The sequence below is a fragment of the Gigantopelta aegis genome, chromosome 9 (genome assembly GCF_016097555.1).
Source record: "Gigantopelta aegis isolate Gae_Host chromosome 9, Gae_host_genome, whole genome shotgun sequence".
NCBI lineage: Eukaryota > Metazoa > Mollusca > Gastropoda > Neomphalida > Peltospiridae > Gigantopelta > Gigantopelta aegis.
Genome location: NC_054707.1, coordinates 59,652,506 through 59,667,395, shown reverse-complemented (window position 1 = coordinate 59,667,395; position 14,890 = coordinate 59,652,506). Strand labels below are relative to the sequence as shown.

General features: G+C 39.2%; 1 protein-coding gene across 1 annotated transcript in view; it reads left to right on the top strand.

Moving 5' to 3' along the window:
* Positions 1–14,890, top strand: part of LOC121382358 (DNA mismatch repair protein Mlh1-like) — a 273,672-nt gene that overhangs the window by 223,282 nt on the left and 35,500 nt on the right. Inside the window, exons 15-16 of the mRNA XM_041511944.1 lie at positions 5,103–5,211; positions 13,507–13,570. Of these exons, the coding sequence (XP_041367878.1) occupies positions 5,103–5,211; positions 13,507–13,570 (173 nt within the window). The remainder of the gene's footprint in view (positions 1–5,102; positions 5,212–13,506; positions 13,571–14,890) is intronic.

Here is a 14,890-nt window from a genome sequence, read left to right as displayed (position 1 = left end):
AAGGGTACAAATGGGTTATAACTCCGATTTTATGTTTCCTACCAATTCATGCTTTGTGAATATAAGGTCATTGCATGTCCCAAACACATTCCCACGGTTACATTCGATAAAACGCAGCTACTGTACAATAAAGTTCCAAAATGTGAATATTCGCAAAAACGCAGCCACGTGCAAACCATGTCACCACTGCACGTGCGTTGTCTGCACGTGCAACATGAACACTGACAGTATAAAAGTGCAGGGTGTTCGCTTGCCTGGCCTCTGTATCTGGCCAACAGTTGACAATCCAGGACATGCCACGTCTCGGTGAACCGCAGAGAAACAATGCCATCGGCCGACTAGACGCAGGCGAATCCAGAACGGTCGTTGCCAGGGCATTCCATGTGTCCCCAAGCACCATCTCCAGACTGTGGGACCGTTACCAGCAACATGGATCAACACGTGACCTCCCTAGATCCGGTCGACCACGGGTCACTACCCCCGGGCAGGACCGCTACATCCGGGTACGCCACCTTCGGGAACGATTGACTACTGCCACCTCCACAGCCGCAGCAATACCAGGTTTGCGCAGGATATCCGACCAGACCGTACGGAACCGCCTACGTGAGGTAGGAATTCGTGCCAGACGTCCAGTTCGAGGTGTCATCTTAACACCACAACACCGTCGACTCTGACTGCAGTGGTGCCAGATTCATCGACAATGGCCTGAACTGTGATGGAGACAGGTGTGGTTCAGTGACGAGTCCCGATTTCTGCTCCGACGTCATGATGGAAGATGTCGCGTGTATAGGCGTCGTGGTGAACGTTATGCGGCAAACTGCGTGCAGGAAGTGGACAGATTTGGCGGGGGTAGTGTCATGGTGTGGGCAGCCATCTCACACACTGGCAGAACTGACCTGGTCCACGTGCAGGACAACCTGAATGCACAGGGCTACATTGACCAGATCCTCCGGCCACACATCGTTCCAGTTATGGCCAACGCCAACGCAGTGTTCCAACATGACAACGCCAGGCCTCACACAGCACATCTCACAACGGCTTTCCTACAGAACAACAACATTAATGTCCTTCCTTGGCCATCGATATCACCGGATTTGAACCCAATTGAGCATCTATGGGACGAGTTGGACCGACGCCTCCGACAGCGACAACCACAGCCCCAGACTCTGCCCGAGCTGGCAGCAGCCTTGCAGGCCGAGTGGGCCACCATCCCCCGGGACGTCATCCGTACTCTGGTTGCTTCAATGGGCAGGCAGTGCCAGGCAGTTGTCAACACACGCGGAGGCCACACCCGGTATTGACTCCAGATTACCTTGACCTTGGTGGTGTGTCCTATCACTTACTCACAATGGACTAGAGTGAATTGTGAACAATCCTGCAACATTTGGTAATTATCGGACTCACCATTCAATAATTAAATCAATTCTCCAAATGTTACGACAATGTGGTTTTGCGTTTCTTCTTTTGAAGAGTATATTAAGTTATATTATGTCATGTATACCAGTCAATCTTAGATCTTGGCTTAAAATGTTTTTTAAAAATTGTTTTGTTTTTGTTTAAAGTTTAAATGTTATTACGGTATTACACTTAATGTACAGGTCACTTTAAATTGTTATATTAATTTTTTTTTGGTTTGTGAAAAGTACCTACAAATGTAAAGATAAATTTATATAAATCTTATAAATTAATTTATCCAGCAATCACTGTATATATTGGAAAGATATGATGACTAGATAAATCTCTATCTTTTCAGTCACTGACCAAAAATATAGGTCACGTGACATAAGCCCAACTCACCTCGAGTATTTCAGAGTAGTTTTCAGTAAACATACTCTTTAAGTCATTTGTTGAAATACAGTAAATACAAATAACTTTTTGTCACAGGGCCGGCACAAATAGGTGATATACTTTCTGGTGTAATCACCGAATTAGTTTGGCTCTTCCCGTCTAGGGAATACGTGCTTTTTGTTCCCCATAACAAGAACATTAAGGGAAGTGTGACATTAGCTTATATGACAAATTACTGGTATCCAAATAAAATAAACAACAAAAGTCCAGAGTGAGTTTTAAAATGGTAATTATTAATATCACAATTACTCCCAATACATATATTACATTAAATATTAATAACAATATCTTATAAGTATTTTCTTATTTGGAGTTGCGTGGCAAGGGATGGATTGTTAAGTTAATAAGTTACCATAACTTATTAGAACTCTATTGAATAAAGGGGTGTTAAGTAATAAATTATAGCTAACAGTAGTTGTAGCCATATATTTATATAATATAGCTATTTAAGCTATTCAGTGAGTACAGGCTAAATACTTCAACACCAGACCATATAACAGAGAACACATTCTACTATCAAGAAACCCGCCTCTAACATTAACACATCTTAGGCACATCAACAATAATTATATTTACCAAAGTTCGAACCATGAATCCCTGCCACATAACACTGCTTGTTTCCCAGTCACAACTGCAAGCCCCCTCTGGCTATCCATTCAGCCAGTTTAAACAAAAGGTTATGCAATGAATCAGACATCACTTGTTTCCCAGTCACAATTGCAAGCCCCCTCTGGCTATCCACTCAGCCAATTTAAACAAAAGGATATGCAATGAATCAGACATCACTGCGGGCACCCAAAGATATTCCCTGGAAAGGCTTGAATTAAGAGCGCCTTTCTTACTTCTTTGGTGTTAATTAGCGACAGTAAATGGTTAATTACACCTATCATGGCACTTAGTCGTTACATGAAGATAATTGATTCTAAGTGTAACTTAGCTGACTAAACTACTGGTAATACTGGATTAATCGACTGATGGCCAATTAAATCAGTATACTCAACTACACCAACAAGAGTATATATGTTAGGTTTTTCTACAATATAATCATTAATTTCGTATAATATACCAGTCTTCATTACTAGCCAGTAACAGGTACTGGTTCCCAGTGACAGTTATATTTACCAAAGTTCGATCCATGAATCCCTGCCACATAATTAACACTGCTTGTTTCCCAGTCACAATTGCAAGCCCCCTCTGGCTATCCACTCAGCCAATTTAAATAAAAGGTTATGCAATGAATCCGGACAGGCACCCAAAGATATTCCCTGGAAATTTTAAGCGCCTTTCTTACTTCTTTGATGTTAATTAGCAACAGTAAATGGTTAATTACACCTTATGTCCGATGGCTTAACCACGACACCACTGAGGCCGGTACACTGCACTAGCATACAAAACTAACTTACACAGTTATTGTTTATATAGTTAATTGGTCTGTTGTTATTTTTCGTTCTAGCCAGTGCACCATGACTAGTATATTAAAGGCCGTGATATGTGCTATCCTGTCTGTGGGATGGTGCATATAAAAGATCCCTTGCCAGTGATAGAAATAAGCAGAATTTTCCCCTAGTCCACCAGACAAACTCATCTAGAAATCGACTTGTCCGACAATATTTTCACTTGTCCAAATAAATAGTTTGTTTTATTCAAGTACATGGACGATGTTTTTCATTGCTCAAAATGAAACTTGATTGAAAATTTTTACTTGTCCTGTGGACAACCACCAAGGTACATTTTGTTTGTCCGAGCAGATTTTCACAAATGGACAAGTGCTTATTTCGAACACTTCTTGCTACTAATGGGAAAAATGTAGCGGGTTTCCTGTTATTTAATTATGTCGACTGATCGGCATGAATGTGAAGAAGGAAATCCTTGACATTTCTTAGCACTCAATGTATTTGTCCTGCAATTTATTTTATTTCTGGTAAATGAGAAAGAAACTAACAACTCTTCATATATACATAGGAGACATGATGAAAACATTCTTGGCACGACCCATGACATGCTCTAACCCAACTTTAATGTGTACTCGCGGCTACTGAATTGACTGGTGCTGGGCAGTGTGGCAATTACATGTATGTTGCTCCCCCAAGTGAAATTGTATATAATGTCATTTATAGCTAAATTTGTTATCGGTCATGTACCCCTTGGGCATAAATGGTCCCCAGAACTTTAATAATAATTAATGTAATACGGTATTTCCTTGATTAAAGGCTTCATCTCCAGGGAAATCCACCATGTTTTGCAGTTTGTCTTTTCTTACCATATGGATTACACTTTTTAGTAGCTGGCCTTGGTGGTGTTGTGGTTAAGCCATCGGACTTAAGGCTGGTAGGTACAGGGTTCGCAGCCCGGTACCGGCTCATACCCAGAGCAAGTTTTAACGACTCAATGGGTAGATGTAAGACCACTACACCCTCTTCTCTCTCACTAACCACTAACAACTAACCCACTGTCCTGGACAGACAGCTCAGATAGCTGAGGCATGTGCCCAGGACAGTGTGCTTGAACCTTAATTGGATATAAGCACGAAAATAAAGTTGAAATGAAATTTTAGTAGCTATAGCAGAAAGTGTGGGAGTGTCCATTTAACAACTGACTCAGTTTATTCAGCAAGTATATTCCTAATTTCAGTTTATAGTTCATGCAAGTATATTATTCCTAATTTCAGTTCATAGTTTATGCAAGTATATTCTTAATTTCAGTTCATAGTTTATGCAAGTATATTCCTAATTTCAGTTTATAGTTCATGCAAGTTGGTCCTAATTTCATTTCATAGTTCATGCAAGTTGGTCCTAATTCTGCCAAAGGGTACAGAGGGTAACGTTATGTACCCTAAAATCTTGGAAATTAATGTTTTTGGGTGTTTTTTTCAGATAGATGATAGTAGGAGAAAAGCTGTTATAAAATTTGTCTAAGCACATGAAATACAGTGTCCAATTTCAAAATATTTCAAACCCATAACCACCTAGATAGAGTACATGCACTTTTGGTCTGGTGTTTATTATTATTTCTGCTAGAAAGGCTATATAGTAGCTATGAGGATTTTTATAATATTGAAAAATTATCAAATGTTGTTATTTCGACCTCTGTTTTCTTGTAAGCCCAGGAGAATAAATGTATCTAACAATTTTTACTACCAATTATTACTAGATATGTCTCGTCAACATACTCAATGAATAGGATGAATAACAATTGTAAATGTAGTTACATTCAAATTCTGAAATGACATTTTATAATGAATGTTGTTGTTCTAGGGTTGCGAGAATTGGTCCAGAATCACACGTTTGTTGGATGTGTCTCGGAAGAATATGCTCTTGTTCAACATCAGACGAAACTGTACCTCGTAAACACAACAAAACTGAGGTAAATTCATTAACAGTTAAAAAAAATAATTTTTAGTTACACTAGTAGATTATATCAATTAATTAATCATCTGCTATTTGATGTTAAAAATTTCGTAATGCTGACAGTTTTGATAATGCTTTTTAATCCCCTACCTCTGTCCTTTCTGTCTGTCTTTCTGTCTTTCTGTCTGTCTGTTTGTCTGTGTCTGTCTGTCTGTCCATTTGTCCCACATAATTTTTCAGACTTTTTTTTTTCACAATGCCTCAAGGTACTGATTTGACATTTTGTGTATAGCTCTATCATGTAATGTTGCAAATCATTCATTCAACTTATTTTCATGCTTATATCCAATTAAGGTTCAAGCACGCTGTCCTGGACACACACCTCAGCTATATGAACTGTCTGTCTAGGACAGTGGGTTAATTGTTAGTGATTAGTGGTTAGTGAGAGAGAAGAGGGTGTAGTGAGTTGTTAAAACTCAATCTGGGTAGGAGCCAGTACCGGGCTGCGAACCCTGTACCTAGATTTACCTGGTTTAACCATGACACCACCATGCAAGGCTGGTATTTTACAAATCAAGTTTGACCTTCATTTACCCATTTTGGACAGAGTTATGGCTCTTAGGAGATACGAGAATTTGGGATCAGGTATTGCTTTATCAGTACTCTCAGAATACTTGTTATGGATAGCTTTCATTGACATAGCGATGTAAAATTAAATTTGCATTTGGGACTGAATAGAGACCGGCCTCGGTGTCGTCATGGATAGGCCATCGGTCTACAGGCTGGTAGGTACTGGGTTCGGATTCCAGTCGAGGCATGGGATTTTTAATCCAAATACCGACTCCAAACCCTGAGTGAATGGGTAGGTGTAAAACCACTTGCACTGACCAGTGATACATAACTGGTTGAACAAAGGCCATGGTTTGTGCTATCCTGCCTGTGGGAAGTGCAAATAAAACATCCCTTGCTGCCTGTCATAAAAGAGTAGCCTATGTGGTGACAGCGGGTTTCCTCTAAAAAAAAAAAACAGTGTCAGAATGACCAGATGTTTGACGTCCAATAGCCGATAATAAGATAAAAAAATGTGCTCTAGTGGCGTCCCATTTTGGGGAATAGCCGCTTTTTTACAAAAAGTCTTACAAAAAGTGAAGAATGTGATGTCATCTGAGATTAATGGTTCATACCCACTTTATTAAAAACTGTCTGGCCTTGTGCTAGATTGATTGATTTTTAACTAGCAATTACATGAACATGCAAGCCATATCATATGACTTTGTTTTTCTTATTAACTGCTATTCAAGAACAGACTTTGTGCACTGCTCCTCTTTCACATCATTGGGTTATTGGTTTATGGTTATTAAATTTACTGAACAATTTAGCAGAATCCAAATTACAAGATTTGGGCAGTGGGGGGGGGGGGGTTTGGGGGGGGCTTGTAAATACCTTCATTAAAGCACATTAATTCATTATTCGTCAACTATTGCATGTCAAATATTTGATAATTCTGCCATATATAGGGGGTAATCTTCCAGGGAAACACTGTTTTTTTGTTAGTAGCAAGGGATCTTTTTTTGTGCTGTTTCTGCATAGACTGCATAGACAGCACATGTCATGCTCTTTGATGTACAAGTTGTGATGCACTGGTTGGGATGGGATCAAACCAAATAGGTCTGTGAGGAGATTTGATTCTACACCCCAAGCAGCTCAGGCGAGTTAGCTTTTAGCTCCTATAACAGAATTAACTGGAGCTTGTTTAAAACTATGTATTATATACCATAGTGAAATCCCTGTAAACTGGACACCCTCGGGTCCAAGTTAAATGTCCAGTTAAAAGAGGTATCTGTTTTAGAGAGATTAAGTTCTGTACTGATTTTTAATTAGGGACCATGAAAAATGTCCGGTTTTGAGTGAATTCTGGTTTTGATGGGGCGGGACGTAGCCCAGTGGTAAAAGTATTCACCGTCAGTGGGCCCATTGGGCTATTTCTCGCTCCAGCCAGTGCACCACGACTTGTATATCAAAGGCCGTGGTATGTGTTATCCTGTCTGTGGGAGGGTGCTAATCGAAAAGAGTAGCCCATGAAGTGGCAACAGCAGGTTTCCACTCTCAATATCTGTGTGGTCCTTAACCATATGTCCGATGCCATATAACTGTAAATAAAATGTGTTGATTGTTGACTGGATTCTGGTTTGTTTAGGGTCCGGTTTACACAGGTTTCACTGTATAATCATATAATCTGCCCATTTGTCTTATTTATCACACAAAGCCTACCAAATGGTTTTGGAATATTTTATTTTATAACTGGAAAAGATATATTAATTTGTATGAACATGTGTTCTCGAATGTATTACGGCCTGATTTGACATTTCATTTCATTTCATTTTCATGCTTGTATCCAATTAAAGTTCAAGCATGCTGTCCTGGGCACACACCTCAGCTATCTGAGCTGTCTGTCCAGGACAGTGAGTTAGTAGTTAGTGGTTAGAAAGAGAGAAGAGGGTGTAGTGGTCTTACAGCTACCCAATGAGTTGTTAAAACTCACTCTGGGTGAGAGCCGGTACTGGGCTGCGAACCCTGTACCTACCAGCCTTATGTACGATGGCTTAACCACGACACCAGTGAGGCTGGTCCTGATTTGTCACATATGCTTTGTCAGTGGAAATATATAATTCCAGCAATATCATGGCATTCATCAGTCAGGTGACATCCAGCTGTGATGACCTAATTTACATGCTTAGTGGGACATACATGTGTACCAAAATATTTTGATGCATATGGTAATAATATTAGATGTTATATTTATGACACCGAACATTGCACTTTTATAAGTGTGATATATGATATAGATTACTGTATATAATATAGATATCTGTATAGTACATGGAAATATTATAGCGTATCTCGCATATTAATTAGTTATTTCTGTGGCAACATGTGGAGGAAATGTTTTAATACTAATTTTCTGAACTGTGCAATTAGATGGAATCAGGAACACAGTACTAAACTAAATTTAAAAATGTGGGTAATATTTTGTATGTACATCTTATCTGAAACCTAACATTTGAACTTATACACTTGCAAGGCAATCGCTTAACATTTTATTTTTGTTGCCATACCGTAATTTCACGCTATACGCCCGCTACACCAGATAAGCTGCATTAGGTAATAAATGGTTAATGTGTAAAAAACGATGATCAGATAGCCCGTATTAGCTTGATTGGTTAATGCCCGGTGAGGAAAACACCAGACATGGTCAGCTTAATTACCGATATGTGCATGTAGCTTGCAATGTTATTTAAGTATTGTCTGTTATTTCTTTTATGTTCAGCAGGGTATGAACAAAAACAATCATTCTCACATAAGTTTGCGGATGATTTTTTTTGTTCATACCCAGATGAACATAAAAGAAATAACAGACAATACTTATAATTAAATTTGAAACATACTTGCTAACAATAACACTAAAACGTCATACTTTATTTTGAATTACTTTTTATCCATAAACAGTAACGCTCAAAAAGATAACTTGCCCATATAAAATGATGTCATTAGATATGACGTTCCCTGATGGCGTAATTTTTACGTTCATCAAAACATTAACAAACTCCCATTACTATGTCTGGACCAATGGGATGAAAGAAAGAAATGCTTTATTTAACGACGCACTTAACACATTTTATTTACGGTTATATGGCGTCAGACATATGGTTAAGGACCACACAGATTTTGAGAGGAAACCTGCTGTCGCCACTTCATGGGCTACTCTTTCCGATTAACAGCAAGGGATCTTTTATTTGCGCTTCCCACAGGCAGGATAGCACAAACCATGGCCTTTGTTGAACCAGTTATGGATCACTGGTCGGTGCAAGTGGTTTACACCTACCCATTGAGCCTAGCGCAGCACTCACTCAGGGTTTGGAGTCAGTATCTGGATTAAAAATCCCATGCCTCGACTGGGATCCGAACCCAGTACCTACCAGCCTGTTTACCGATGGCCTAACCACGACGCCACCGAGGCTGGTTCAATGGGATGATGTTAGGTTGTAATGAATGCTGGGATCAAATTTTAATTTTTGGAGGGCACGGCAAGTGTTGCCTTCGTTTTAATAACAAAAATTAGGGCACCAAAGTAAGTTGGAGGGTACATAGGCAAACTTTCCCTTCAAAAGAGGGGCACGAAGGCAACTTATTTTCTATCAAGTTTATGAGACAAAAATTATTTCACCTTATGGTCTTGGACAGGTATATGCCATAATAATGTATTTTACAAGATTAATAACATGTAGCATATATACTACTTTTTCCTTAACTGCCCAAAGTAGCAGATATATGCTACATTATGAAAAGTATATACAAATTTATGAAAATTAAAAAATTAACATGTAAGTGTTCAATGTACGCTAACACCTGTAAGTTGAATGAATATGATAATTTTTTATATTTATTTTGAGTACTTTGGCACTAGAGAGTTAAAATAAATGAAGGCGTCAAATATGCGGGCACGGCACAAGACTACTTCATCCTTCCTGTACCGCCTGTAGGAGGACTGCCACTCGCAGGACTGGCTTGACAGAATGAAGCTTGTTCGTGACCGTTATTTATGATCGTATCACAGTAAAATTTGACATGAGTATGTGACAATGTTCTTACTATGGACTGACGGCAGTGGAGGTGTTTCCATCACCAAACAGTGTCGCATGAGGGCACTGAAATCAGTACCTTGTGTGGCCACCAGGAGCAGCAATCACTGTGCGACATCTCCTTGGCATAGACTGAATGAGTCTCTGAATCCGGGAACGTGGAATCCTAGCCCATTCTTCCTGCAGTGCATGTGACAGTTGCGGAAGTGTCTGAGGCTCCAGGTCACACTGGCGTACACGTCTAGAGCACATTAATTTTATTATCATTGACTATTTTAACATATAGTCTTAGAGAGGAAACCGGCTACATTTTTCCATTAGTAGCTAAGGACCTTTTATATGCACTGGCCACTCCACTGAGGGAATAGCACATACTCACAACCTTTGATTTCCAGTTGTGGTAAACTGGCTGGAACGAGAAATCGAGGAACATTTTGTTCAGTATCACGTTAAACAGTAGTTGCTAATCAATTTTTAATTGACTAGAAATATCGCTAATCACAAAATGTTCCCTGGAAATTGCCCAATGGGCCCACTGACAGATCAGTCCCAGACTGACCACGCATCAAGCGAGCACTTTACCACTGGGCTACATCCCACCCCTATATGATGAGTCAACTGAAGGAAGGAAATGGTTTATTTAACAACGCACTCAACACATTTTTGTTTACGGTTATATGACGTCGGACATACAGTTATGGACCACACAGATATTTAGGAAGGAAACCCGCTGTCGCCACTTCATGGATTATTCTTTTCGATTAGCAGCAAGAATCTTTTATATGCACCATCCCATAGACAGGATAGCACATACCATGACCTGTGATGTATCAGTTGTGGGCTGGAGCGAGAAATAGCCCAATGGGCCTGATTAATAACGCTGTGACAGTGAGTCACTATTTTAAAAATAATTTGTTTTTAGATCACAGTTCCATTGATCGGTTGCTTGTTTTAGCTTAGCACTTAGCTTACATTGCCCACACATGATGAGGTTTTCGTCTTGCAGGACAACAAATATAAATCACAATATTTTCTTGTGATTATACAAGGCAAAATCTCAAGCAATATGTTATGGGCATAAAATATTCCATCTGCAATGTAATTTAATTGAAGCTGAAATATTGTATGTTGAGTTGTTTTTTTCTGTTTGAACATTAGGGTTACGGTTATACAGTGGACTCTTTGTCTAAACTGGATTCACTTGGGATCTATGAAATATGCCGGTGTAGACAGAGTTCATCCAGAGTTACGGTTCCTGTGATATACTGATGAGAAAATACCAACGTAAATAAAACGTCATATTACAAAACATTTGGACTGTGTCAAACATGTGAAAGCAAGGCTAAGCAATACTTGTTTTAATGATTGGTATAAACCTGAATGATATCTGCGTTTCTAAGAAACCATTCAAATGTTCGAACTTGCTGTTAACTATTTGTTTTCTCTACCGAAATATTGTCCTCATACAATTGTCGGTAATATTCACTACGTATTTATATATCTTGATACTGTCTGTCTTCCGATCTTGAATTTCAAAGCTACATATTTCTGTTTACACAGAGGATTTGATGAAAATTCATCGATTAATTTCACTTCATGTTCTATGGAGTGTTCGATACATTGCCATTTTTTGGTTGCTACACCATTGCAAATTCAGTAAGACAATGCAAAATAGAAGTGTCATTCATATTTATGCAGGTACTAAACAACAGATTGGTATAATACAATGCAGGTATGAAGACATACAAATAAAAGTTTGATTTATCTTGCTACCTACACCCGTTACAACAGGTGTGGTTCATTGTTTATTAAGCCTTCAAAGACTTAGGTGTCCTAATTACTTGGGAACTGCCGTCATTGTTTAAAAGATGACCATTGGCAGACAGTAGAGGTTACATCACGTGCCGGTGTAATAGAGCTAATTACTACATAACCATTCTTTTGTCCTTTAATTTGCATCCAAAGTCTGGAATAGACAGCATCCAGTGTAAGCAGAGTTTTGTTCCTTATAAATTAATGGTAGCTGGATGGGCCTTTAAAACTGTGCCAGGTTACACAGAAATGCATTTTAGACAGATGCCTGTTTGGACAAAGTTCACTGTAGTTTTAGACTTTGACAAAAAAACGTTCTTGAATTGCTTATAATCTTGGATATGAGGTGTGTGGTGGAATATATTTTCAGGCAAACTCAATAATATACTATGACATTATTAGCTGAGCAGAATGTCTTGAGCGATGTTTTGCTCAGCTGGTAGCCAGTTCCCATATGCTATAGGCTTTAAGATAAAGTCATTATTAGGTCAGTGCAGGGACCCATGGAGTTTGTGCTTATCCTTTAACTGGTATTTCATAAGCTGTGCATTGGTCCTAACTACCCCTTGGTGTTAACCAGTAATAAATCTATTTCACAGCTGCAGGCTTCCAGTTCTGTTACTAACCTACTGACCTCTATCCTAAATACTGACATCCAATAGCCAGTGATTAATTAATCAATGTGCTCCAGTGGTGTTGTAAGACAAACTTCTTCTATCCTAAATAGGGCAGGACAGACCTGGAGGTGAAACAAATTGAGTGGAGTGATTTATTGCTCCTTTATCTTAGATTAGAACCATCCTGATACCATATAAATTCATATGCTAAAAGGAGCTAAAAATCACTCTCCTTAAACTAGACTTAAGGGAGCTACATGTATGGTGATAGCTACCCTTAAACTGCGAGATCTGGTTGGATGTGCCAGCTCTGTAGCAAAGTGTTCACTTAAAATACAGACTGGACCCTGTATGGGGATTTTCCCATTTCACCCAGGTCCCCTTGACTGATACATCAAATACTTTGGAACGTGCTGTCCTATACATACAAATGTGGATATAATTAAAAGACACCATTCTTTGTTGGATCGAGGTTTGGGATGTAGCCTAGTAGTGAAATGCTCGCCTGATGCCCGGTCGGTCGAGAATCTATCCATATTGGTGGTACCTTTGGGCTACTTCTCATTTCAGCCAGTGCTACATGTATGTGGTATCCTGTCTGTGGGATGCTGTATATAAAAATCCCTTACTGCTAATCAAAAAGAATAGCCCATTGCATGACGGCAGCGGGTTTCCTCATTATTTGTGTGGTCCTTAACCATAATATGTCTGACACCATATAACTGTAAATAAAATGTGTTGTTAAATAAAACATTCCTCCTTCCTTCCTTCCTTCCTTCCTTCCTTCCTGGGGGCGAGACGTAGCCCAGTGGTAAAGAGCTTGCTTGATGCGCTGTCAGTTTGGGATCGATCCCCGTCAGTGGGCCCATTGGGCTATTTCTCGCTCCGGACAGTGCACTACGACTGGTGCATCAAAGGCTGTGGTATATGCTATCCTATCTATGGGATCCCTTGCTGCTAATCGAAAAAAAATAGCCCATGAAGTGGCGACAGTGGGTTTCCTCCCTCAATATCTATGTGGTCTTTAGCCATATGTCTGACACTATATAACTGTAAATAAAATGTGTTGAGTGCATTGTTAAATAAACCATTTCCTTCCTTTCTTTCTTTCTTTCTTTCTTTCTTTCTTTTTTTCTTTCATTCATTCATTCATTCATTCATTTCATTTCCTGTTTTCTTGCAGTTTGACACTTTGTTATTTGTAGGCTACATGAAACTTAGTTGTATTTTTTATCTTTTCAGCCGAGAACTTTTCTACCAGATTATGATGTATGACTTTGGAAATTTTGGTATTCTTAGACTTTCCGTAAGTATTTTGTTTAAATTTTAAGCTTTAAAATTTTATTTGTTATTTCAGTGTTGTGATTTGTACATTTGATTCAATATTTCAATGTTGTGATTTGTACAAGTGCATTAATGGCATCTTATAGGTTACATTTTGTTTTATGTACGCAATCTAAAGTTCTGACTGAAAATATACCTTCAAATTTCAGTGTTCAGTATTTAAACCCTAGTTTTAAAACCACCCACATATGTTAGCATTTCTCGAGTTAAAAAAACCCCTCACATTATTGAGAAATAAAAATTAGTTTGACTTATTCTAATCATAGTCTTGATTAGGAATTAACCAACACCTTGTACTGTCGTTTATTTTTTAAACAAACGTGTAAACACACCCTAAGACCAACTATATAAAGAAATCGTTAAAAAGTACAAGCCCTAATGGCAGCCTAGGGAGACACCACAGCATTGTAAAGGTCTAAAATTAACGAGCTACTCTCGATTCACTAATAACAAAACCTATATTAGCTCGGCCATTTACCTTTCGACCGACCGTTCAAAATTGCGCCAAATTCCCTCAATCAAAATTGCGCACCCTTTTCTCTTTGGCATTTAACTGCTCCATTCAAATTCCATAGCACCACCACCACCACCACCCGCCTGCTACCGATTTGATCGGGCTGCTGGTGCTCCCTTGCACCTGCCAGTGCAGGCGGTCCCTCCTCTCCCCTCCCCCCACCTTTCCTGTCATGGACGGAGGAGCCGGCCAAGGCCGGCTCTTGCACCCACGACAGGCGTGCACTACAACAGCTTGTTCTGAATGTGCACGTAAAACCCTATGACATGACATGACATAAGTACAAGCCATATTGAAGGCTTGATGATATAGTCATGGTGACATATCTTAAAATAATTTTTCTGCAAGTTCTTGTTTGGCCATATTGTTGATTAGGAAGCATCATCTATATTTACAATCTGAGAAGGATCTTAGACTACAGAACAATGTAGAAAGACTCTAACACAAACTAGAAACATAAAACTTCTGTATCTATTCTGTATGTAGGTGCTAAATACAAGTTCCACTAAGCACCTAATTAGGACCTGGCCATGGCATAAAACTTCTGTATCTATTCTGTATGTAGGTGCTAAATACAAGTTCCACTAAGCACCTAATTAGGACCTGGCCATGGCATAAAACTTCTGTATCTATTCTGTATGTAGGTGCTAAATACAAGTTCCACTAAGCACCTAATTAGGACCTGGCCATGGCATAAAACTTCTGTATCTATTCTGTATGTAGGTGCTAAATACAAGTTCCACTAAGCACCTAATTAGGACCTGGCCA